General features: G+C 37.9%; 1 protein-coding gene across 1 annotated transcript; it reads left to right on the top strand.

Moving 5' to 3' along the window:
- Positions 1-15,525: 15,525 nt before the first annotated feature.
- LOC133290408 (uncharacterized) lies at positions 15,526-17,988 on the top strand. Its single transcript, XM_061488487.1, has 4 exons — positions 15,526-16,507; positions 16,823-17,069; positions 17,425-17,755; positions 17,839-17,988. The coding sequence occupies exons 1-4, from the start codon at positions 15,526-15,528 to the stop codon at positions 17,986-17,988; spliced, it is 1,710 nt and encodes a 569-aa protein (XP_061344471.1).
- Positions 17,989-26,440: the final 8,452 nt, after the last annotated feature.

The following is a 26,440-nucleotide window of genomic DNA, read 5'->3' as shown; positions in this document are numbered from 1 at the left end:
GAGGAGTTTTGTCTCCAGGTTCAAGTTGTGGGATTTCTTTGAAAAAGAATTCCTACACTAGAATGTAGGGTATGAAGGATTACACTTAATCTGCTTTGATTGTGGTCGTTATGGACATAGGAAGATACTTGCAATGGAGGCCGTGATTATGCCAAAGAAATAGCAACAACTAGGGAAAGCAACAAAGTTCCTAGGGAGAAATGGTCATGGAGAACATGACGAATAAGGAGGATGCACATAAGCTATCAGGTCTGAGGAGGGGAGCCCAACGAGAAAACCACCAGCTTCCGGAGCTTGGGTGGCAGTAAAAAGAAAGATGTAAAGAAGGAGGTGGAAAAATGACCGCCAGGGACGGCTAAAGGCTTCCGACGATGACCCTTGGTAGAGGAGGACCTCGAGATTGGTGGTGTAGAGTTGTGCATGGAAACGGGTGCAGGGTCACAGGGTCAGAAAATTAAGGCTGCACAATTGAGAGACTATCAAAATAAGGGAAATGACCTAAAGATCATCCAAAAAGCCCATGTAGGAAGCGCACACCAGAAAGGAAGTGGATATGTCTTCTTGAGTATGAGGAAAGGGGCTGACGAGGTGGTCAAGGGGAAGGCTGACGCATTGGGGAAAAGAATTTTTCAAAGTAGAAGCCAGAAAGAGGTTAAGTTTTTAGGAGCTGCAGAATCTAGGGAGGTTGACATGCAGGGTTTGTATCACAACAAAAGGGAACCTAACAAAAGCACAATAGGGGACAAAGGAGACAAGGGTAAAAGCCTGTAGGATAAACAACTTATAGACACTTTACAACTAATGTCATATGGTGAGCAGTCTAACCGTGAGGACACCTGTTTGGTCAATGATACCCTACTGGGTGGGGGGCCTTTGCTTCAATGATTAGATCGATGGTCCTTATAGCTTTAGTCTAAGTTTATTTTGTTTATTATGAGTATGTTTACCTGGAATTGCAGGGGGGCCAATAAGAAAGGGTTCACTATCTTTATTAAAGATATAAGTAAAAAATACAACATCAAGGTACTGGTGCTCTCTGAAGTTTGTATCAGTGGATGGAAGGCTGATAGACGAATTTCTCGGCTGGGGTTCGATGGGCATTTGAAGCAAGATGCTTGTGGTTTCTTAGGGGGCATCTGGCTACTGTAGGACAAAACAGAGGTGCATGTAAACCTCCTTGCATCTCACAACCATTTCATGCACGTTAACATCAACTGGGTAGCTAAAAGGAGTGAGGAGATTGTCACCTTCGTGTATGGAAGCCCCAGAAGAGCTGGTCGGAGACTTTTGTGGGAAGAACTTTCTAAGTTATGCTATGTACTAGAAAGCCTTGGTTGGTGATAGGCGACTTCAACTCTCTCAGCCATGATCAAGAGAAAAGAGGGGGTGAAGCTTGTCAAGGGAGTTCCAGAGAATTCAATGATTGTCTCAATAGGTGCGACCTGTCAGATATTGGGTTTAAGGGCCCTTGCTTCATGTGGATAAGAAGCCAACTCCTTAAGCGTCTGGACAGGGCAGTGGCGAATGAGAGCTGGGTTATGGCATTTCAGGATAGATATATCCTTCAATTTCCATTTTATAGCTCGGATCGCAGACTCATCCTTCTGTGGGATGGTCCAGGTAGAAGGGAAGAGGAGATTAATAAGCCTTTTCGTTTCCTCGCTTCCTGTATAACTTGTGAAGGGTTTAATGCACTGGTTAATCGATGGTGGGCGAAGGATTCTACTTGGGCAGAAGCTAGCTCTTGCTTCCAGGAAGAAGCTACAGTGTGGCACAAACAAACATACAAGGAGAATGTTAAAAGGAAACACGGGTTACATGCCCGAATTGTGGGGATAGACAACGTGCTACAAAATACCACAAACAACGCCTTAAAGCGTCTGCAGCTTGGGAGGAATTTAACAAGGTCTATATCCATTGTTGCCCTAGTAGAGAGGAAGTCAGGGAGGTTATTTTTTCTATGAAAGGACTAAAAGCACCAGGTCCGGATGGTCTTCATACTCTATTCTTTCAAGCTCATTGGGATGCAGTAGAACATTCGGTGCTTAGGCTGATAGAGGAGGTGTATCACAATCCTAAGAGCATTAGTCATTTCAACCATTCGTTAATCTGCTTAATACCGAAAGAAGACAGACTAGATTCAATCAAGAAGCTTAGGCTTATAAGCCTTTGCAACGTCACTCTGAAATTTATCACGAAGATAATTGCAAACAGGTTAAAGCCTCACTTGAGTTCTCTTGTTATTCCAAACCAGTCTAGTTGCATCAAGACATAGTAGTGATAATATTATCATAGCCCAAGAGATTATGCACTCCGTGAAGGTCATGAGGGGTAAGGTGGACTGGACGACAATTAAAGTGGACTTGAAGAAAGCTTACGATAGGGTGGATTGGAGCTTTCTGAATCAAACACTCCAAGATACTGGCCTTAACCAGAATTTGGTTGATCTGATCATAGAAGGAGTCTCTTCAGCAACTATGAGTATCATTTGGGAAGGGAAGAAGACAAAGGAGTTTAAACCGAGTAAGGGCATCAGACAAGGGGACCCCATGTCTCCCTATCTTTTTGTGTTACGCATTGAAAGGCTGGCTCACCTAATTATAGAAGTTACTAATAGAAAGAAGTGGAAACCAATGGTGTTAGGGAAAAAGGGCCTTCCAATCACTCATCTCTTCTTTACGGATGATTTGCTTTTTTTCGCTGAAGCATCCCTCGAGTAAGCTATCTTAATTAAGGATGTGCTGAAATGCTTTTGTGATTCTTCTGGTCAACGAGTTAGTGTGGACAAAACGAGAGTTTACTTCTCCAGGAATGTAAACCACAATAGAGCTGCTGAGATAGCCCAAACTATGGAATTCTCGATTGCTGCAGATTTCGGTAGCTATCTTGGAGTTCTGTTGTTGACAGATAGAGTTAACAAGTCAACCTTTAATCATGTTCTGCAAATATTAGACACAAGGCTACGTAATTGGAAGAAGACTTCGTTGTCCTTAGCGAGAAGAACAACTCTTATTCAATCAGTGTTGGCTGCTACACCGTCCTACACGATGCAAACCTATTCTTTTCTAGCTAGGACGTGTATGACCATAGACAGAAAACCCATGGATTTTTTTATGGAGATCTTCAACGGAGAAAAGGAAGTTGTACCACGTAGCTTGGGAGAAAGTGTGTCAAAACAAGCATGGAGGAGGGTTAGGGATGCGAAAAGCTAAGGAAGTTAACCAAGCTTTCATCATGAAAGTTGGATATAGACTCCTCACTAACATGGACAGCCTTTGGGTCCAGATCCTTCGCAACAAATACAGGGTAGGAGCATAATTAATTCCTGAGCTCAAACATGCAAGGCAAGCCTCGAATCTATGGAACGGTATTCTCAGAGTTTGGTCGAAGGTGATTCAGGGTTCTAGGATACAATTCGACAATGGCCTCAATACCAATTTCTGCAAGGACAACCGGTTACTGAGGATTGGCAGAATCTAATTGAAGGAAGAGGTAGTTTTATCTGACGAATGCAGGAATTGAAGTGTTAGTGAACTTATGAATGCTGATGAAGGTTGGGACTGAAACAGGTTGAAACTTCTTGTTTCCCAGGAGACATGTGCTGCGATAGCTAGTATTATGCCTCCCCGTCTTGATCATGGGAATGATACTGTTATTTGGATTTACACAAATGATGGTAAATTCTCTATCAAATCGGCTTATGAAGCTTTTATAGAGGGTGAAGGAGTTGGAGAGGAGAGTAACTCAAGCACAGCCTGGACGTGGAGGGGCCCCAAGCGAATTCAAACATTTCTATGTATGACGTCTAATAATTTTCTTCTCACTAACTGCAAGAGAGTCAAAAGACACCTGGCGGTTAGCGACCGTTGCCCCATATGCAGAGAGGATAGCGAAGATGTGTTGCATGTGCCTAAGGGATTGTCCTTGGAGCAAGGAGTTATGGAGAGCGATGGGAGTGGAGGCTTGGTGGCCAGATTTTTTTAATGTTCCTTTATCCACTTGGCTTAAGAACAACCTTGGCAACAGAATTCAATTTCAACAATGGGATAAATTATTTCAACAGAATTCAATTTCAGTTCAATTTCAATTTCAGAATTCAATTTCGACAATAGCTCTCCCCACCAACTGTCAACCATAAGGAGGGCCAAAGCCTTTGTGTCTTAGGTGAACGAAGCGCATAGAACCCTCTGTGGGCTTGGGTTGCAAAAGAGGATCAAGGAAGAGCTTGATCTGTTGGAAGTTCCTGGAAGAAGGGTGGTGCAAGGTTAATGTTAATGGATCCAGTTGTGATGGAGGGAGGAGATCAAGTTGTGGAGGTGATGAACCCTTAGTTCATCAGGTTTTTAAGCATGAATTAATATCAATTTGTGTGATTAAATGGATGGAAAAGAGGTTAATGTCCTGGAAATCTCTCAAATACAAGTTCTGAACCTTATGTTGAAAATTTACATTGTTTTTGTAGGGAAATGAAGCTCAAGAAGCAAAAGAGAGAAGGAAGAAGATTCTGAAGAATGGGAAAATTCTAAGTGTTGGGCGCTAAAACGCCCAAAACTGAGCGTTTTAGCGCCCTGTTGCACAAAAGATGCTGGTGCTGAACATTAAAACGCCCAAAACTGAGCGTTTTAGCGCCTGAACATTAAAACGCCCAAAACTGAGCGTTTTAGCGCCCAAGACAGTTAAAAGCAGTTGGGCATCCGTCAAGGTTGAGCGCTAAAACGTCCAGAAATGAGAGTTTTAGCGCCCATGTCAGTTTTCAGTTGTAATTTTTAAATTATAAAAGGACAAGGGGCCTTCACATTCTGACAGATTCCAGATATCAGATCCAATCTATCATATCTCATTCTGACTTTTCCCATCACACTAGGAGAAGGGAGATCAGATCAGGTCTTTCATAGATCTGATCTAACTCCTCATTTTCTCTGAATTTCCAAATTCTTTAGGATTAGTTCTTGTAATAGTTAGTATACTTTCATGTAATTGTACTTGAAGATTGAAGACTCAACTATCATGACAATGGAGTTTGATCTTTCTTCTTCTTCTCTTGTTATTATTTGTATTATGTCTGAGTAGAGTCCTTTGTAGTCTGATTCAATGGAACTCAAGTTTGAATTTATGAATGGTTAATTAGATGTTTTGTTTATCTATTATATGATTGTATGATGTTGTCTTGATTAATTCTTCATGTTGAGGAATAGTGTAGAACAGACATGTTTACATTGTTTCTCTATTTTTGACAACTTCATCATCAGTGTTCTAGTAGTCAAGGGATTGATGCTAGGATTCTGATGTGATCTTAAGACCTTAGTAATTAATGCATGTATTAAGAAAGGAATCACCAAGGGATTGGGGTTTCTGATTAATGTGTCTATCAGGGTAGTAAGGGATTACATCTTGAGATGATAAGAAAAAGGTTGATCAACATCACATAGTAGATAATTCATAATGGAAATTGGTTCATCTATAAATTCATGTTTGAGGGAAAATGACATTTGACTACTTGTTTACATTATAATTTACATTTTATTTATTTATCAAGTTTTAATTCAATTCAGTGTAGTTTCTGGTGACAAGAAATCTATGCAATCTATGAACTTTTGTTTGATTCAACTCAAGTACATATGGTTAGTCAGTGCTTGACACAAATCCTCGTGGGAACGATCTTTACTCATCATTTTATTACTTGTACGACTAGTGCACTTGCTAAACGTCCAACAAGTTTTTGGCGCCGTTGCCGGGGATTTGTTCTTCAACATTGACAGACACCATTGATATTTGAGATTGAATCTTTTATTTTTCAGCAATTTAAAATTTTTGTTCCTTCTGGTCCAGAGCGCTAAAACGTTCAGACGTGGCCGTTTTAGCGCAAGGCTACGCACATCAATGTGCACTTTTCTCTGGAGACCAGCGCTAAAACGCCTGATTTCAACGTTTTAGCGCTGGTCCACTCATATGATTTACATGTTTCTGGGTAGTTTTCTCTTAGTTTTATTTTGCTGTTAGTTTAGTTTTGTAATTCAGTTAAGTACATTGGGATATTCACTGTTTTTGCATGATGCACATTATGATAGTACTGATGCTATTGGTTTGTAAATGAATGTGTTTCAGTGATCCATTGCTGTTTCAGATTTGAATTAGTTGCTGGGGACAACAACGTTTAAATCTGGGATTTAGGTGTGAATGATTGGCATGCAAACATCATGGAGAAGTCACACAAATTGATGAGCCAAAACAGGGAAATATCTCAATCTTTTTCTTTTTGTTTTTAAGTTTTCTGTGTGATTTAGATTTTAGCTGTAATATTGAATTTGGTTTTCAGATGTGATATGGAATTCCATGAGGATTTGACTGATCAAAGTTTTATATGATGGATCAAATTAAAGGATACAATCTTATACCTTGCATGTTGAGCTTAAATGAAATGATTGCATGACTCATTCAATGTGTAAGAGTAGAAAGATTAGTTTTGATGCATATAGAGAAAGTCAAGCATGCACTCTGAACTGTGAGGAAATTGAGCCTATACAGAAAATTTTGTTCAGAGAGCACTTCACTGCATGAATAGCTCTAGAACTTGCCCTGTTTTTTGCTTGAAATGGTTGATGATGTGTAGGGTAGAGGCATTTCCTTCTTGAACCAGAAAGTCAAATGGCCAACCTTTAAGTTCCAATTTCATGAAACACTTGAGCCTAGCCTGTTGTCTATCAAGCCAAGAACCACATTTATTCCAATCCTTCAGATTAAAAGTTTCAGATAAGTGATAAGGGATGGAGTGTTCTGTGGGGAGGAAAGTGTTTTTGCAATAAGTGAATGCAAGGTGTTGGAAACATAAGAAAGAAAGAAGGAAAAGAAAGAAAAGGTTGTGAAACACAAAGTGTTTGGAAGAGACAGAAGGAAATATTAAAGACACAAAGTGTCTGAAAGAAAAAGAAATTTTTTTGTTAAAGACACAACAAAGTGTCAGGAAGAAAAGGAGGAAGAAAGGTTCAAAGAAAAGAACAAAGAATGAAAAGGAAGAAAGTTGAGGGAATTAGGAAGAAATTGATTAACTATTGTGAATTTCCTCTTATCTGAATCTGATTCATTTGATCTGAACTTCCCCTTTTGCAGAAATCCTTACCTTTAGTCAAGCCACACACCAAGCCTCATTGCTAATCATACCAAAACCTTTTTGATCTACCTTATGGATCATTGTTACTATGAATAGTGAGAAGATGGGCAAGCCTATGGTAGTTTGAGTGCAGTGAAGAGTGAGTGATAAGTACATCCTTAAACACTAGTGTGCAAGAGTGTTAAAATTCTCATAATTTTTGAGAAGTTCCTAGTGAGGGGGTGTTGTTGTTTGAAAGTCTCTGTATATCATCTTTACTGATCTGTTGAAAAGTCACAAATGATGTTGGGCAAATCATAGGAAATAAGAGATTGCATGGTTATAATTTTGTATCATGAAATGTTGATCTTTTGTTAATTGAAGTCCTTCCTCATGAATTTCATCTGTAAAGAATCTCAAGTCCTTCTCTGTTTTAATTCATTGCTGAGGACAGCAATGTTCAAATCTGGGAATTGTGATGAACCCTTAGTTCATCAGGTTTTTAAGCATGAATTAATATCAATTTGTGTGATAAAATGGATGGAAAAGAGGTTAATGTCCTGGAAATCTCTCAAATACAAGTTCTGAACCTTATGTTGAAAATTTACATTGTTTTTGTAGGGAAATGAAGCTCAAGAAGCAAAAGAGAGAAGGAAGAAGATTCTGAAGAATGGGAAAATTCTAAGTGTTGGGCGCTAAAACGCCCCAAACTGAGCGTTTTAGCGCCCTGTTGCACAAAAGATGCTGGTGCTGAACATTAAAACGCCCAAAACTGAGCGTTTTAGCGCCTGAACATTAAAACGCCCAAAACTGAGCGTTTTAGCGCCCAAGACAGTTAAAAGCAGTTGGGCATCCGTCAAGGTTGAGCGTTAAAACGTCCAGAAATGAGAGTTTTAGCGCCCATGTCAGTTTTCAGTTGTAATTTTTAAATTATAAAAGGACAAGGGGCCTTCACATTCTGACAGATTCCAGATATCAGATCCAATCTATCATATCTCATTCTGACTTTTCCCATCACACTAGGAGAAGGGAGATCAGATCAGGTCTTTCATAGATCTGATCTGACTCCTCATTTTCTCTGAATTTCCAAATTCTTTAGGATTAGTTCTTGTAATAGTTAGTATACTTTCATGTAATTGTACTTGAAGATTGAAGACTCAACTATCATGACAATGGAGTTTGATCTTTCTTCTTCTTCTCTTGTTATTATTTGTATTATGTCTGAGTAGAGTCCTTTGTAGTCTGATTCAATGGAACTCAAGTTTGAATTTATGAATGGTTAATTAGATGTTTTGTTTATCTATTATATGATTGTATGATGTTGTCTTGATTAATTCTTCATGTTGAGGAATAGTGTAGAACAGACATGTTTACATTGTTTCTCTATTTTTGACAACTTCATCATCAGTGTTCTAGTAGTCAAGGGATTGATGCTAGGATTCTGATGTGATCTTAAGACCTTAGTAATTAATGCATGTATTAAGAAAGGAATCACCAAGGGATTGGGGTTTCTGATTAATGTGTCTATCAGGGTAGTAAGGGATTACATCTTGAGATGATAAGAAAAAGGTTGATCAACATCACATAGTAGATAATTCATAATGGAAATTGGTTCACCTATAAATTCATGTTTGAGGGAAAATGACATTTGACTACTTGTTTACATTATAATTTACATTTTATTTATTTATCAAGTTTTAATTCAATTCAGTGTAGTTTCTGGTGACAAGAAATCTATGCAATCTATGAACTTTTGTTTGATTCAACTCAAGTACATATGGTTAGTCAGTGCTTGACACAAATCCTCGTGGGAACGATCTTTACTCATCATTTTATTACTTGTACGACTAGTGCACTTGCTAAACGTCCAACAAGTTTTTGGCGCCGTTGCCGGGGATTTGTTCTTCAACATTGACAGACACCATTGATATTTGAGATTGAATCTTTTATTTTTCAGCAATTTAAAATTTTTGTTCCTTCTGGTCCAGAGCGCTAAAACGTTCAGACGTGGCCGTTTTAGCGCAAGGCTACGCACATCAATGTGCACTTTTCTCTGGAGACCAGCGCTAAAACGCCTGATTTCAACGTTTTAGCGCTGGTCCACTCATATGATTTACATGTTTCTGGGTAGTTTTCTCTTAGTTTTATTTTGCTGTTAGTTTAGTTTTGTAATTCAGTTAAGTACATTGGGATATTCACTGTTTTTGCATGATGCACATTATGATAGTACTGATGCTATTGGTTTGTAAATGAATGTGTTTCAGTGATCCATTGCTGTTTCAGATTTGAATTAGTTGCTGGGGACAACAACGTTTAAATCTGGGAATTGGGTGTGAATGAATGGCATGCAAACATCATGGAGAAGTCACACAAATTGATGAGCCAAAACAGGGAAATATCTCAATCTTTTTCTTTTTGTTTTTAAGTTTTCTGTGTGATTTAGATTTTAGCTGTAATATTGAATTTGGATTTCGGATGTGATATGGAATTCCATGAGGATTTGACTGATCAAAGTTTTATATGATTGATCAAATTAAAGGATACAATCTTATACCTTGCATGTTGAGCTTAAATGAAATGATTGCATGACTCATTCAATGTGTAAGAGTAGAGAGATTAGTTTTGATGCATATAGAGAAAGTCAAGCGTGCACTCTGAACTGTGAGGAAATTGAGCCTATACAGAAAATTTTGTTCAGAGAGCACTTCACTGCATGAATAGCTCTAGAACTTGCCCTGTTTTTTGCTTGAAATGGTTGATGATGTGTAGGGTAGAGGCATTTCCTTCTTGAACCAGAAAGTCAAATGGCCAACCTTTAAGTTCCAATTTCATGAAACACTTGAGCCTAGCCTGTTGTCTATCAAGCCAAGAACCACATTTATTCCAATCCTTCAGATTAAAAGTTTCAGATAAGTGATAAGGGATGGAGTGTTTTGTGGGGAGGAAAGTGTTTTTGCAATAAGTGAATGCAAGGTGTTGGAAACATAAGAAAGAAAGAAGGAAAAGAAAGAAAAGGTTGTGAAACACAAAGTGTTTGGAAGAGACAGAAGGAAGTATTAAAGACACAAAGTGTCTGAAAGAAAAATAAATTTTTTTGTTAAAGACACAACAAAGTGTCAGGAAGAAAAGGAGGAAGAAAGGTTCAAAGAAAAGAACAAAGAATGAAAAGGAAGAAAGTTGAGGGAATTAGGAAGAAATTGATTAATTACTGTGAATTCCCTCTTATCTGAATCTGATTCATTTGATCTGAACTTCCCCTTTTGCAGAAATCCTTACCTTTAGTCAAGCCACACACCAAGCCTCATTGCTAATCATACCAAAACCTTTTTGATCTACCTTATGGATCATTGTTACTATGAATAGTGAGAAAATGGGCAAGCCTATGGTAGTTTGAGTGCAGTGAAGAGTGAGTGATAAGTACATCCTTAAACACTAGTGTGCAAGAATGTTAAAATTCTCATAATTTTTGAGAAGTTCCTAGTGAGGGGGTGTTGTTGTTTGAAAGTCTCTGTATATCATCTTTACTGATCTGTTGAAAAGTCACAAATGATGTTGGGCAAATCATAGGAAATAAGAGATTGCATGGTTATAATTTTGTATCATAAAATGTTGATCTTTTGTTAATTGAAGTCCATCCTCATGAATTTCATCTGTAAAGAATCTCAAGTCCTTCTCTGTTTTAATTCATTGCTGAGGACAGCAATGTTCAAATCTGGGAATTGTGATGAACCCTTAGTTCATCAGGTTTTTAAGCATGAATTAATATCAATTTGTGTGATTAAATGGATGGAAAAGAGGTTAATGTCCTGGAAATCTCTCAAATACAAGTTCTGAACCTTATGTTGAAAATTTACATTGTTTTTGTAGGGAAATGAAGCTCAAGAAGCAAAAGAGAGAAGGAAGAAGATTCTGAAGAATGGGAAAATTCTAAGTGTTGGGCGCTAAAACGCCCAAAACTGAGCGTTTTAGCGCCCTGTTGCACAAAAGATGCTGGTGCTGAACATTAAAACGCCCAAAACTGAGCGTTTTAGCGCCTGAACATTAAAACGCCCAAAACTGAGCGTTTTAGCGCCCAAGACAGTTAAAAGCAGTTGGGCATCCGTCAAGGTTGAGCGTTAAAACGTCCAGAAATGAGAGTTTTAGCGCCCATGTCAGTTTTCAGTTGTAATTTTTAAATTATAAAAGGACAAGGGGCCTTCACATTCTGACAGATTCCAGATATCAGATCCAATCTATCATATCTCATTCTGACTTTTCCCATCACACTAGGAGAAGGGAGATCAGATCAGGTCTTTCATAGATCTGATCTGACTCCTCATTTTCTCTGAATTTCCAAATTCTTTAGGATTAGTTCTTGTAATAGTTAGTATACTTTCATGTAATTGTACTTGAAGATTGAAGACTCAACTATCATGACAATGGAGTTTGATCTTTCTTCTTCTTCTCTTGTTATTATTTGTATTATGTCTGAGTAGAGTCCTTTGTAGTCTGATTCAATGGAACTCAAGTTTGAATTTATGAATGGTTAATTAGATGTTTTGTTTATCTATTATATGATTGTATGATGTTGTCTTGATTAATTCTTCATGTTGAGGAATAGTGTAGAACAGACATGTTTACATTGTTTCTCTATTTTTGACAACTTCATCATCAGTGTTCTAGTAGTCAAGGGATTGATGCTAGGATTCTGATGTGATCTTAAGACCTTAGTAATTAATGCATGTATTAAGAAAGGAATCACCAAGGGATTGGGGTTTCTGATTAATGTGTCTATCAGGGTAGTAAGGGATTACATCTTGAGATGATAAGAAAAAGGTTGATCAACATCACATAGTAGATAATTCATAATGGAAATTGGTTAATCTATAAATTCATGTTTGAGGGAAAATGACATTTGACTACTTGTTTACATTATAATTTACATTTTATTTATTTATCAAGTTTTAATTCAATTCAGTGTAGTTTCTGGTGACAAGAAATCTATGCAATCTATGAACTTTTGTTTGATTCAACTCAAGTACATATAGTTAGTCAGTGCTTGACACAAATCCTCGTGGGAACGATCTTTACTCATCATTTTATTACTTGTACGACTAGTGCACTTGCTAAACGTCCAACAGGAGGAGTGATCAGAAATGCTTCTAGATGTTGGATCATGGGTTTTTTTTTCCAGAATTTGGGAATGAGATCTTCTACTAGAGCAAAATCGTGGGGTTTCCTTAGTGGTATTGAGATGGCCTGGGCCTTGGGTATTAAGAGGTTATGGATAGAATGAGACTCTCTAGTTGCTATTATCCTTATTGAAAAAGGCTGTGACAGACAACATCCTCTTGCTTCCCTAGTCAATAGAATTGGAGAGATGTTGAGAGGTCAGTGGGTGACAAAGATAAGTCATACATTCAGAGAAGGCAATATGGTTGCTGATAAGTTAGCTAGTGTTGGGTATTCTTTCTCTGATTAGAATTTACATGTGCTAAATGAGGAACCTAAGGACTGTATTCCCTTGATTAGAAAGGATGTTATGGGTGTTGCTGTTGTTTCTTAATTTCCATTAGTATTTCAATTTATATATATGGTAAAATCATTTCTGCAGCCGCTTTACGTACAACAACGACAGGTGTATGGTTATGATTTTCCGCATTTAATACTTTTATCCTTTGTATGGTATGATTCTTCGCATTTAATGCTTTCAAGTATATATATGGCAAGTATTTGATTGTTGCACGTACAACAGCTGCAGAAATGTAAACCCCTATATATATATATATATATATAACATGTGTAGTTCAAAAAAGAAAAGAAAAATATAACATGCCACCAAAGACAACACTAATAGGGATAACCAGCTTAAGCTGCCGAGCACTAGCAATAATTAGAGAAGTTAAAAATGCTTTGAGCTTGAACTTAAATTTCATACGAAAATAGACACAATGATCTTTTTAAGATTTGCTTAAAATATATAAGAAACGAAGAAATTATGACAATTTAAAATAATTTTTCATAAATTTAAAAAAAAAAAAAACCAAAAGACAATACGAAGTAACTGCAGCATCATTTATCTTTGGGTGAGACAGGAGCAATTATTCTAGCTCTGCAGGGCCACTTAGAATGCATAATGACCGGAGAATACCAAATCCGTCAATAACTTTGTATAGATTAGATAAATTAAATATAATATAGCATGAAAATAAGGTATTGTGTTATAAGAAGGGTGTCTACAGAGAAAGGTAGCATTCAAGTAGGCTAGAGAAAGACGTGAACCGGTTTGGTCAAGAGAATACTGTGGTGTTTAAACAGGTTTAGTAAATGCAGCTATTGTACACATGTTGTTAGCAGGGGAGTAGTTAGTTGATATGTTGCTAGTCGATTGGTTAGTTTGCTAGGGATTAATTACGTGAAAGTAAAGGAAGTGTGTAGAGCAAATTCTATAAAGACCCAAATGTATATTCATTGTTGGCATCTGAATAATGAAAAACAATTTCGTTCTCTTTTGTTAACCCATTTTCTCTATTCTTGATACCATTACGTATAAACTGGTGCTTCCATTTCGAGTTGAATCTCAAGATGAGAATTCAAGAAGTGGCTGATGAGCTTCGATCAGAATTTCAACAGGAAGTAGCTTCAATGCGTGCTGATCTGACCCAGAAGTTAGATAAATAAACGGAGTTTGTTTTAGCTATTGATGTGCGACTGCAAGAGTTCATGAGCCAATCTCAGCAGCATACCTAGACCCCTCGATAACCCATACCCATCTCAATCAGCTCCAAACATCAATCCTCAAACTCAGACCAAAAACATTCCATCCTTTCAACAGCAAAACTAGTGCAGAGCATGGCCACCATGGATGCTCATCTCCAAGAAGATTCATCATTTGGTGCAAAAACAGAGCAAAAATTAGTGTAGAGTACTTCAAGAATGGATGATTGGAATCAAGAACCCATTGTTGTCTCATCCTCTGCCTATGCCATTTTTCAAGATTCATCTTATGGTGCTACCATAGAAAACAGAGCAACCAAAAGGCTCTTTCATGTGTAACAAGATCTCACCCTAAATGTAGTCTCCAACACTTCATTCTCTTAAGCATAGGATTTTTCCTGCCACACAAAACACAAAGTCATTATGTGTAGCCACCAACACTTTGTTTCAGTCACCGGAGCATGCAAATTTATTAATACAATTTCTTTTTCGAGTCCTCTATCTCAAAATGTTAAAAGTTTCATGTGTGAACCAAGTCTGAATTTTTGCATCTTGATGAACCTAGATAGTGGCGTAAATGATGACCTCTTGGTGAGTTTCTTCATCTTTTGGGCAAATTTTTTGCCAACAGTTGATGATCATTATGATGTAGGATGCTTTATTTAGGATCAAAGAGGACCCTCATTTTTTAGGACAAGGTCATTCATCAACTAACTTGCCTCCACTTTATGAGTATAGTTGATCTCAAGGTTTCTCCCCACTTGGACCTTGAGGACAAGGTCTCTTTTGAAAGGGTGAGTGGTTTTACGAGAAGGGTGTCTATAGAGAAAGGCAGCATTCAAGTAGGTTAGAGAAAGACGTGAACCAATTTGGTCAAGAGACTACTGTGGTGTTTAATTAGGTTTAGTAAATGCAGTTATTGTACACATGTTGTTAGCAGGGGAATAGTTAGTTGATATGTTGTTAGTCGATTAGTTAGTTTGTTAAGGATTGATTATGTGTAAGTAAAGGAAGTGCATAGAGCAAATTCTATAAAGACCCGAATGTATATTCATTGTTGGCATCTGAATAATAAAAAACTATTTTGTTCCCTTTTGTTAACCCATTTTCTCTCTTCTTGATACCATCACGTATCATATTGATACATAATTCATAACATTAGAAAAACAATAAAGTTTTTAGGTTTAATTTTTTCCACAAACTTAAGATAAAGTTATCTTACGCAAACATGGACAAGGAAATGTGTGGAGTTAGGTGAGAAAAAAGAAAAGTCATCCATTCTCCTTATATATGTATAGGGTAATAGTTTTCTTATGTAGTAGGAGATAATAATTATCTCCTACGGACTCATTTGATAAGTGGGGTCCACTTTCAAGGAAAGAGAGAGATAAAATAAAGTGGGACCCATCTTGAATTTGTGTGTGTAGGAGATAAGTTTTTTCTTATGTAACATAAGACTATGATACAACACGTAGAACATCCAACCGCTTAGGTGGAGCACCAGCCTGGGCACGTGACTTCACATGAATCAGAGAATCGATCAACTCTCTGAATCTTTGGAGCTTCGCTTGACGAATTTATTTGAAGCTCGATTCAATACCTTAGAAAACACACCGAGGGAGTTTGCGCATCAAGGAGCACACCATGTTCCTCCGGCAAGTTCTCACAGCTAACCGCGTACATAATCCCATATTGGGGGTAATGCCGTGCATGATCAGCGCGCAACATTGAAGTTTATCAAGATGGAAATTCCATCGTTCGATGGCCAAAATCCTCATGTTTGGCTGTTTAAATCAGAGCTATTCTTCAACATGCAACTCATTCCTGAAGAATTCAAGATTCGATTGGCAGGATTAAAAATGGAAGGTGGTGCAGCATCTTGGTTCCAGTGGGTGCATGCAGGTGGGACGGTGCAATCTTGGGATGAATTTGCCCAAGCTGTTTGCCAGAGATTTGGGGGCACTGCCTATATGGATCTTCGAGGTGTACTCTCTAAGCTTTCACAATCAGGTTCATTACAAGATTATGTGAAAGAGTTTGAGGAACTCATGAATCAGGTACCTGGTTTAGATGATAGCATGCTTTTTAGTTTTTTTGTGTCTGGGTTAAACATGGAACTCTGTAGCGTGATACAAGTTCACTGGCCTGCCAATCTCCAACAAGCAATGCAGTTGGCTTTTGCTTATGATGCTTATCACCAAGAGCTTTGTTCACCTTTTTATGGCCAATCCAAGAAACACAGATGGAAGAATAATGCACACCCGACTTCAACATCCTCAACCATGTTACAGAACAATGCCAATCCAAGTGCACCTTTGTTACCAACTCCTCCTTCGTTACCAATTAAGAAGCTATTACAAGAAGAACTTAAAAAGAAACGTGAGCTAGGCTTGTGCTATACATGTGAGGAGAAGTGGACCATGGGCCATAGGTGCAAGTCAAGGATGTTGCTCTTGATTGCTGAACCTGATGATGATGGTGTTGAAGGAGAAGAAGAAATAGTTTGGTGTCCCGAATCAAATAATGTCTTTCCACAGGAAGGCCTCTTGAATTCCTTATCCATGCCAAGTAATAACCAGATAATGCAGCTGGAAGAAATGATCAGGAACAAGATGGTAGGAGTTCTTGTCGATTCTGGAAGTTCACACAACTTCATACAGAAGGAATTGGCATTGGAGCTTGGAATTCCTTTAGTGCAAACAAAATGTATGAAGGTGGTGCTAGGTAATGGTCAGTTTTTATTATGTAATACAAAGTGCTGTGATGTCTCATTAGTCATTCAAGGGAAAGAATTTGTGGCTGAGTTGTGGACATTGGACCTTAAAAATCTTCAAGTCATTTTAGGCATGCCATGGTTAGAGTCATTGGGGAGGGTCACGCATGACTATAAAAATTTGACTATGGAGTTTGCTTTTAATAAAGAACAAGTGATGTTGCATAGTTGCAACACAATAGCAGCAAAGCAAACCTCTTGTTTCTTGATATAGCAAGATACCATCCCTCATCAAGCAGTCAATGCTGAATTGTGCACACTGGCAGACAAGGTTCCTAAAGAATTGTGGGAAGTTTTGATGAAATATCATAGAGTATTCGAAGTTCCAAGAAGTCTGCCACCTTCTAGTGAAATTGATCATTCAATTCACCTGATTGAAGGTTCCAAACCAGTCAATGTGAAGCCTTACCGCTACCCACACTTCCAAAAAGCAGAAATAGAGAAGCAAGTGAAGGAATTGATGTCAACCGGATTTATTCAAGAGAGTAAAAGCCCATATTCTTCCCCTGTTCTGTTAGTGAAGAAGCATGACAATACATGGCGTATGTGCATCGACTACAGGGCATTAAATGCAATAACGATAAGGGACTATTTTCCTATCCCTACTATAGATGAACTCTTAGATGAACTTTGTAATGCATGTCTTTTCTAAGTTGGATTTGTGTGCTGGCTATCACCAAATTCGATTAAATAAAGACGACATCCCAAAGACAGCGTTTAGAACATATGATGGTCATTATGAATACATTGTAATGCCATTCGGTCTCACAAATGCCCCATCTACCTTCCAGTCAACCATGAATAATATCTTCAGACCATTTTTAAGAAAATTCATCATTGTTTTTTTTTATGATATTCTCATTTACAGTAATTCTTTACAAGAACATATACAACATTTAGAAATTTCTCTCAATTGTTTAAGTACTCATGAATTTTTTGTCAAACTAAGCAAATGCTCTTTTGCTGTTGATGAAATTGACTACTTGGGTCACTTGGTATCGGGTTTGGGAGTGAAATCCGATCCTGCTAAAGTGGCTGCAATGGTTCAATGGCCACGCCCTCAAACAGTGAAGCAACTTCGTGCATTCCTTGGACTCACAGGATACTATAGGCGTTTTGCAAAAGGGTATGCATCTATAGCTACTCCTCTCACCAATTTGCTGTCACAAGAAGCATGGCAATGGTCAATTGAGGCACAGGTTGCATTTGAAAATCTCAAGCAATCCATGACCTCAACACAGTGCTAGCTCTACCTGATTTCTCCTTGCCATTTTGTGTGGAGACTGATGCATCGAACTCAGGAATTGGAGCAGTTTTGACTCAAAAAGGAAAGCCAATTTCCTTTTTCAGCAAGAAGCTTGGCCCTCGGCTGGCAGCTGCCTCCACCTATATTAAAGAATTCACAGCCATCATTGAAGCAGTTAAAGAATAGAGACCATACCTTCTAGGGTCTCATTTTGTTTTGCGCACAGATCATAAGAATAAGAGCATCAAGGAAATTTTGTCACAAGTTATCAACACTCCAGAACAGCAGAAATTTGTTTCCAAATTGATGGGATACTCGTTTTCCATTGAGTATAAACCTGGGAGTTTATATTCGGTAGCTGATGGGCTGGCTGTCTAGAAAACATGATGGTGAGGCAGTTTGTAATGTGGGTTTGTCAAAAGTCTCATGGAACCTGATAGAGCTGATACGAAAGGAAAATGAGACAACAGTTGATCTGGTAGCTTTGCATGCGAAATTGAATAATGGTGAGTTGATAGATGGTAACATTTCTCAGAAGGATGGCATTTTATTTCATAAACAGCGATATCTTTTGAGTTCATCTTCCCCTTTAAAAAAAAAATTACTGGAAGAGGCTCATTCTTCTCTAGTTGGAGGTCATGCTGGATCCTTGCGCACATTCTTGAGATTATCCGCGTCGTTTTACAAGCCCAAAATCAAAATGGATGTCAAGCATTTTGTTCAACAATGTGTTGTATGTCAGTCAGTCAAAACACAACATCTCCACCAGCTGGTCTCCTTCAACTGTTGCCTATACCTGAACCTGCTTTTGATGACTTGACCCTTGACTTCATAACAGGCTTGCCATTATCAAAAAGATTTTCTGCAGTTTTAGTGGTGGTAGATAGACTAACAAAGTATGCACACTTTGGAGCTCTGCCATCAGCCTTCGCAGCAGCTATAGTTGCTCAATTGTTCATTGAGATCATCGTGAAATCTCATGGATTCCCAAGGTCCTTGGTTTCTGACCGTGACAACATATTTCTGAGCTAATTTTGGCAGAGTCTTTTTCGTCTCAGTGGCACGAAGTTGCACATGAGCACAACTTACCATCCACAATCAGATGGTCAAACTGAAGTTACAAATTGCTATTTAGAACAGTACCTGTGAGCTTATTGTTATGAGCAACATGCTTCGTGGTCTTCTCTTCTTCCATGGGCTGAGTTTCATTACAATTCAGCAGTACATTCATCAATTGAAATGTCACCATTCCAAGCACTATATGGTCGTCTTCCACCGTCCATTCCCCACTATCCGCGTGGTCTATTGAAGCTGGAAGCAGTTGACACTATACTTGCTGATCGTTCCACCATGTTGATTTGCCTCAAGCAGAATTTGATGAGGGCTCAAAACATAATGAAGAACCTTGCAGATAGAACACTGCCATGATCGTTCATTCAATATAGGGGACTATGTGTTAGTAAAGTTGCAGCCTTATCGCCAAATATCAGTGGCCAAACGTTCCAGCCACAAACTGGCAAAACGTTTCTTGGTCCATTTCCAATAACAGCAATGGTAGGACCTGTAGCTTACAAAGTTCAACTTCCGGAAGGATCTCGTATCCATCCCGTATTTCATATTTCGGTGCTGCAGAAATTCCATGGTGATCCATCAGCATCTACTCTTTCATTGCCATTGGAATCCATAGACAATCGTCTTGTACAACAACCAATAGTCGTACTCGGAAGCAAAATGGAGCAAGGCAGACACAAGAACCAACGTAAGTTTTTGGTTCAATGGTCGCAAGTTGTCCTTGAGGATACAACATGGGAGTTTGAAGGTGAGCTGAGAAGGGCATATCCTCATATAGACATTGAGGACAAGGTCTCTGTCGTTGGGGAGGGCAATGATACAACACTTAGAACATCCAACCGCTTACGTGGAGCATCAGCCTGGGCACGTGACTTCACATGAAAATGTAACGTGGCAACTAAAGCGGTCAATCCCTTGGAACGTGTTAAACGGTTGTTAGTTAGTTAGAGTAATACTCTTTCGTGTAAGGAATAACATGTATAAATATACAGAACTGAGATGTAAACAAGGACAGATGAAATAAAACGATTCTTTTCTCTTTTCTTCTCAAATCTTCCTTTGTCTCCTTTCTCTGCAACCCTAGGTTGCAACAGACTAATAAATCCCATATATATATATATATATATATATATATATATATATATATATATATATGGTAAAATCATTTCTGCAGTCGCTTTACGTACAACAATGATAGGTGTATGGTTATGATTCTCCATATTTGATGCTTTCATCCTTTGTATGGTTATGATTCCCCGCATTTAATGCTTTCAAGTATATATATGACAAGTATTTGATTGCTGCACGTACAACAGTTGCAGAAATGTAAGCCCATATATATATGTGTGTGTGTGTGTGTGTGGTAGGATATTGTAACAATCAATTAGGGTTACTACTAATATTACTATCAATCAATTTCACCGTTAGATCGATTATTTGATCTAACGGTTATATTTACTTCCATCTTTGTATGGTTATAATCTCCCATATTTAATACTTTATATTTATTTTCACCTTTCATATTTAATGCTTTCACATTAAATATGGACAATCATAATCATACAAAGATGAAAATAAATATAATCGTTGGATCAACATAATCGATCTAACGGTAAAATTGATTGGTAGTAACATTGGTAGTAACCCTAATTGGTTGTTACAATATCCTATTCCTATATACACAAAATAACTTCATCTCTAAGTTGATGGCGAAATATTAATCCCAACTTTTCTTTTTATATTTCACAACATTTATATGAAAGAGTTTAGTTATTATTCTTCTCATAAAGAGAGCACTTAAATTTTACATACATTTTACCATTTACCAAGTTTTTAAGCTTTATCTCAAAACGTACGAAGTATTAGAACTAACATAAAAGTACACTATTTTGGCAACCATGCATCACTTCACTTGGATGGAAGAACAAGAGAACCAGATAAATTAATTACCTGGTAGCCCTTGTATGTGATCAATTCTTTTAACCGTTTTACAACATACATGAAACCCTCATTGTCAAAATACCTGAGTTCCTCTGTGCCCTTAACCACCCATCCCTCAACAATCTGATTTTTTCATTCAGCAATACCAAGAGTTGGCAACTCATCCAGAGACACACACAGACCTGGAAATCAGAGATGGGCTGCTGTTAAAAAAAGGGAAATTATTGTTGGATTTTACTTCACCCTTGATTCCTTAGATTTTATATGAAAACCATGCAACATTATCAAGTGGTCATTCAGGAATCCAGAAAACCATGGCTCGCACAGCTGCAAATTTTACTTGGCCCGGACAGAAGCACGATGTTCAGAAATTTGTCAAATCTTGTGTCACCTGCCAACAGGTTAAGTACTCTACACAAGCACCAGCTGGACCACTACAACCCATCCCCGTTCCTGAGAGAATTTGGGAGGATGTGTCCATGGATTTTATCACTGGTCTTCCAATGTCTTATGGTTACACAACAACCCTGGTTGTAGTAGACCGCTTGTCTAAACAAGCCCACTTTGGGGTTTTGCCTCGCAAATATACTGCTGCAAAGGTTGCAGACCTCTTTACCCAAATGATTTGTAAACTACATGGTGTGCCTCGATCAATCATATCTGATCGCGATCCTATTTTTCTTAGTCGCTTCTGGACAGAGCTATTTCAGCTTAGTGGTACTTGCCTACGTCTCTCCACTGCCTATCATCCACAATCTGATGGCCAATCAGAAGTGGTCAATAGAGTCTTAGAGCAGTACTTTCGCTGTTTTGTTGCTGATTTTCCTCACAGATGGTCTAAAATTCTTCATTGGGATGAACTGTGTTACAATACTTCTTTTCATGTCTCAGCAGGTATGTCTCCCTTCAAGGTTGTTTATGGGAGGGAACCACCTTCCCTTTTAGACTATGTCTCTTCTCCTGCTGTTTTTGTTGAAGTTGATCAAGTCTTAAGGGATCGACAAGCCATTCTGCAGCAATTAAAGGAGAATTTGCAGAAAGCACAGGGTGTCATGAAGAGCACAGCTGACAAACACCGAAGAGATATACATTATGCAGTTGGTGATTTGGTTTGGGTACACTTACAGCCTTATCGTCAATCTTCTGTCTCAAGCAGGGCTTCTTTTAAGCTGTCCAAACGTTATTTTGGACCCTTTGAAATTCTGAAACGGGTAGGCAAAGTTGCCTATATGTTGAAATTACCAAGCCATGCTAGAATACATCATACATTTCATGTTTCATTGCTGAAACCGTACCAAGGAGACTTGGATATCACTCCTTTTCCCTTGCCCGAAGTATTCACCAGCAATTTGCCAGTGCTGGAACCAAAACTCATATTAGCAACCCGTTGGAATGAAGACAGCACCCCATCAACAGCAGAAGTTCAGGTCCTTTGGGAGGGGATATTCCCTGATTTTACTACATGGGAAACTTGGGATGACTTTCTGCATCAATATCTTACCTTCAACCTTGAGGACAAGGTTGTTTCTAATGGGGCAGGTATTGATATGAGCCTAGGCCCATCAAGCACAACAAGCAGCCCAATAGATATTGACCCATCAAACAGTATATTAGAGAACCAAGCCCAAGAAGCAATTCCAAACAGAATCGAGAACCTTCAGCCAAGGACGCTACCAGCGGTGCTTAACAATGAAAGGGGATTGAGTGAAGTTGACCGAGACTTAACAGAAGAAGACGAGAGATCTAGAAGAATAAGGAAGAGACCATCACGATTTGAAGAGGAAGGATACGATTGGACAACAAGATGATCTTGTACACAAAGTAGTAGAGAATACTGTATAGGTTGTATACTTTCAGTTACATTGTTGCATGTTGGTATAAAAGGGAAAGATAACTAATGTATAGTTTTGTTGAATATTGAAATAAAATTTCCCTCTTCTTTCTCCCCAATTTTCTATCTTCTCTTCTCATCTCTACTTGTCTGATAGGTTTCATCCTATCATCGACACTAACACTCTTCGACATCCATAATATTTGAAATTTCATTACATATCATAAAAAAATTGATCGATGTTTTACCAAACTGATATAATAAAAATTAAAAATAGACACCGAATAAATATAACTGGAGTGTATAAGAGATTTTCAATTTGAAAATATAATAGTAAATATTTACATCTTATATTTCTTTGCAAAATTGATGATTATATATTATAAGTTTAGTTTCATTTTTTATTAAATTATTGAAAATTAAATATAATATACACTATATAAATTAAAAAAATTATTTAATATCAAAACGTGTCTTAACATGTCGTCTAACATTTTTTAGAGTTAACATATAGGAATATCGTATCGTGTTGTGTCCCGCATCCGATGTCAGTGTAACATAACCTACCAGTCTACCTGTTGTTCTTGGCCGGTTAGTCTCATCGGAACCCATTGTTCAGATAACTCCGGACGTTGATTCAGTTAACCCAAATCTCTCAGTTTATTTTTACCTGTAGCTTATAAAAAAAATTAAAACAAAGCAATTTGTACGTTAATTTTCTTTTAACTACTTTTTTTAAAAAAAAAAAAGTAATAATCGTATTTGTTCATGTTCATTGTTTTATCTCCACCCAAAGCCTCTTGAATATTTAGAATGACAGTTTAATATTTTTTTATATATCAATAACAGACTCGTTTAATCCAGTTTCAAATTTTTTTCTGCCTTTCGAGGAGTTGCGATTATCAGGTATTAAACCCAATCGCCAGTAGATAAAAAACTCTTGAATACATTTTAATGTTTTATATTATATTAATATTTATTTTAATACTATTAAATGAGTTTGAGTATAATAACAATTTTATGATAGTATAAAAATTATTACAGTATTTGTGGATGAAAATAAAACTTACGGTGGAGCTTACAAAATCTTAAAACTAATTCCATTTGTTCTGGTAAAATAGTGGACGCAATATAAAAAATAAAGTTAATATATGAAAAATGTTTATTACATGCCTATAAGTAGGGGTGGTAATATAGGTTGGCCCGTCCCGACCCGCCACCAATCCCCCAAAAACGGACGGGGCGGGTTGGTCCGCCATTAAATATGGGCTGAAAAAATGAACTCACCCCATTTTATGGTGGGTTGGTGTGTTGGCAGGTCAACCCACCATCCCGCCAATTAAAAAAATAAATTAAAATTTAAAAATAAATTATATTTTATGAATTTTTCTAATATTATTTTATTTTATTTCACATTTCTCTTAATTTTTTCCAGAAATCTTAAATGTATACTAATCAGATAAACATTTTTTAGGAACTCTTTTGTCTCCATATATAGATAAAATTTGTCATAAATAAAATTTTTATTCTTTATTTTTTCTAGGGAGTACTAAGATAATAAATTTTTTTGGATATTACAAAAATTTAATCACAAATGAAATACTATTTAATTGTAAAAAAAAATTATAACCCAGCTAGTCAACCCGCCCTGCAGCAGATTGAACCAGTTTTGACCCACTTTTAGGCGAGGTAGGTTGAAATGGGTTGGTGGGTTGAAAACCTCAACCTAACCCGCCCCGTTTTGGCGAGTTGACGGGTTGACCCGCCAGACTCAATCGATATTGCCACCTCTACCAATAAGAAGTCCATATCCCCACATTCCTATAATTGGTTGTATGAGAATAGAAGTGTAATATGGAAAAAGCAAAACCAACTTTAATGTAAAAATTGTGCATATATAAAGTGATATGTATGCAGTATGTACGGTTATTCTTGAGATTTTGACGTAGTCCTAATTTTATTTTTTACAAAATTTGTTATTTTGATGTAATCCTTATTTTAGTACTAGTTTTTGTTCTGTCCTAGAGACAGAGATGTCCAGTCCAATAGACTGGTATGTTGATCTTGGATGTAGTGCCCTCTCCAAGGTATCTATGAAGGAGATACCTTTGATTCAAGTAGATCACTGTGCACAGTAAACAAACAACGGCTTTGCCAATGGGGGTATGTGCGTGCGCACAGTGACAACATAATAGTAAGAGAGAGAGAGAGAGAGAGAGAGAGAGAGAGAGAGCGTAACATACCTTTGGGTTTTACCTCTTACTTATAGGATTTACCTGTGGGTAGTAGAATATGGACCTTTAGTGCCTCTGATAAGGGTCGAAGCCCATCTGTCGTGTTGTCGTATTAGGATTAGTATCCTTGATGGATATCTTTCCATAGTTATGCTTTATTTAAATCTTAGATTACCCCTTGTTGGTCCTATCAATCAATGGCCCCTTATACGGGTCCATAACAGTTGTCCCTTAGCCAAGCTACCCGGATGTCCCGGTTGTTGGGGTGAACTCCTTTGTACTTTGGTTCAGATTTTCTACTGAGAGCGTTTGATTTTTGTGAACTCTTTGCATATATGCTCCTTGCATCTTAGGATTTTTTTCAATTGGGGTCCTTATTGCCCCTTATCTCGGCAGGTTAAACGCGAACCCGGGAAGATATCACACGTATTCCCTAAACCGAGTTGGCAATGAGCTTGAGTTCTTGTGGTCCAACTGACGAGTTGCCCCCAAGCATCATTCCTTACGCACATGTTTTCACATGTGTTCTGAGCTTACAACTTTCCTCTGGAACCAGGATTGATTTTTCACGGTCCCTTATCTGGGGTGTTAAGCATGAACCCGGCAAGATACTGTACATGTGTAGCCAGGTGATGAATGAGCTTGAGTTGTTGGAATTCAACTGGCGAGTTGCCCCCAAGCACATCATCCTTGTAACTCGGCTAAATATTACTGTGTCTAGATGTCCGTTTCTTGAACCTCGTATGAGTGCTTTCAGCTTTACTTGCTGACTTATCGTCAACAATCATTTTATTCTGACACGTGCTACTTGTCACATTTGTTAGCGTCCTGCAGCCATTTTTTGCCATTTTCGCATTTCGTGCACATTTAATGCATACGTCGCTTCAGGCATCTAATCATTACTTTTAGGATGTAATGACCTCTATGCCCTTGACCTTTGCAATTCGTAACTGTTGCGGTTACCACTTAAGAGTATATAAACTTGCATCTTCTTTTTTCACTTCATTTTAGGCATTATGCTAAAGTCCTTCTTTGCCCAAACTCCTTGAGCGCTAACATCTGGAAGCACCTTTTCGCCTATTCTTGCAAGTTTATCTTCTTCATTCAGGTATTCTTGCTTTCCTCCAAACTTTCCTTATTTTCTTCTTCAGTAATCTGCATTTGGCCATTTGGTTTTTGGACATGCACCATTTCTGTTTTGGATTTGTTGTTCTTCGCATGTCATTCTAGCAAATTGCTTGCTGATTGCTTTTTTTTCTTTGTTGTACCAATATTTTGCTCTTCTTGAATGATACACGTTCTTTGAACTTTTGGCATTTTGGCCTGTACTTTCCTCCATTTTCGTTTCCTTGCTTGTTATTTTGAATTTGGTGTCGTTTCAATTTATACCCTGATGAGAGGGAAAAAGCCCCCTTCTTCTGTTCTGCATCATGAAGGGAAGGAGGAGGAAGAATCCGAGTTGTTAAAGAAAGTCCCTCTTGGGGATCGACTTTTGTTCTGGGGGATTCCCAGAACTGAAGAGGAAGACCGTGAGGCCATGCGCTGTGGCTATTGTGGTGGT

This window comes from Gastrolobium bilobum, unplaced genomic scaffold, assembly GCF_033153095.1.
Source record: "Gastrolobium bilobum isolate Gb01-03AN ecotype WA unplaced genomic scaffold, APGP_CSIRO_Gbil_v1 utg9538, whole genome shotgun sequence".
In the NCBI taxonomy this organism is placed as follows: domain Eukaryota; kingdom Viridiplantae; phylum Streptophyta; class Magnoliopsida; order Fabales; family Fabaceae; genus Gastrolobium; species Gastrolobium bilobum.
The sequence above is the reverse complement of the archived record's forward strand: the minus strand, read 5'-3'. Positions and strand labels throughout refer to the sequence as shown.

What these genes read in the sequence shown, in the direction of transcription:
- LOC133290408 (XM_061488487.1), top strand. Translation starts at nt 15,526, where the DNA reads ATGGAAATTCCATCGTTCGATGGCCAAAATCCTCATGTTTGGCTGTTT. An exon ending in ATGTATGAAGGTGGTGCTAG is followed by an intron (nt 16,508 to 16,822) that starts GTAATGGTCAGT and finishes GCACACTGGCAG; the next exon opens with ACAAGGTTCCTAAAGAATTG. An exon ending in CCATATTCTTCCCCTGTTCT is followed by an intron (nt 17,070 to 17,424) that starts GTTAGTGAAGAA and finishes TCTCATTTACAG; the next exon opens with TAATTCTTTACAAGAACATA.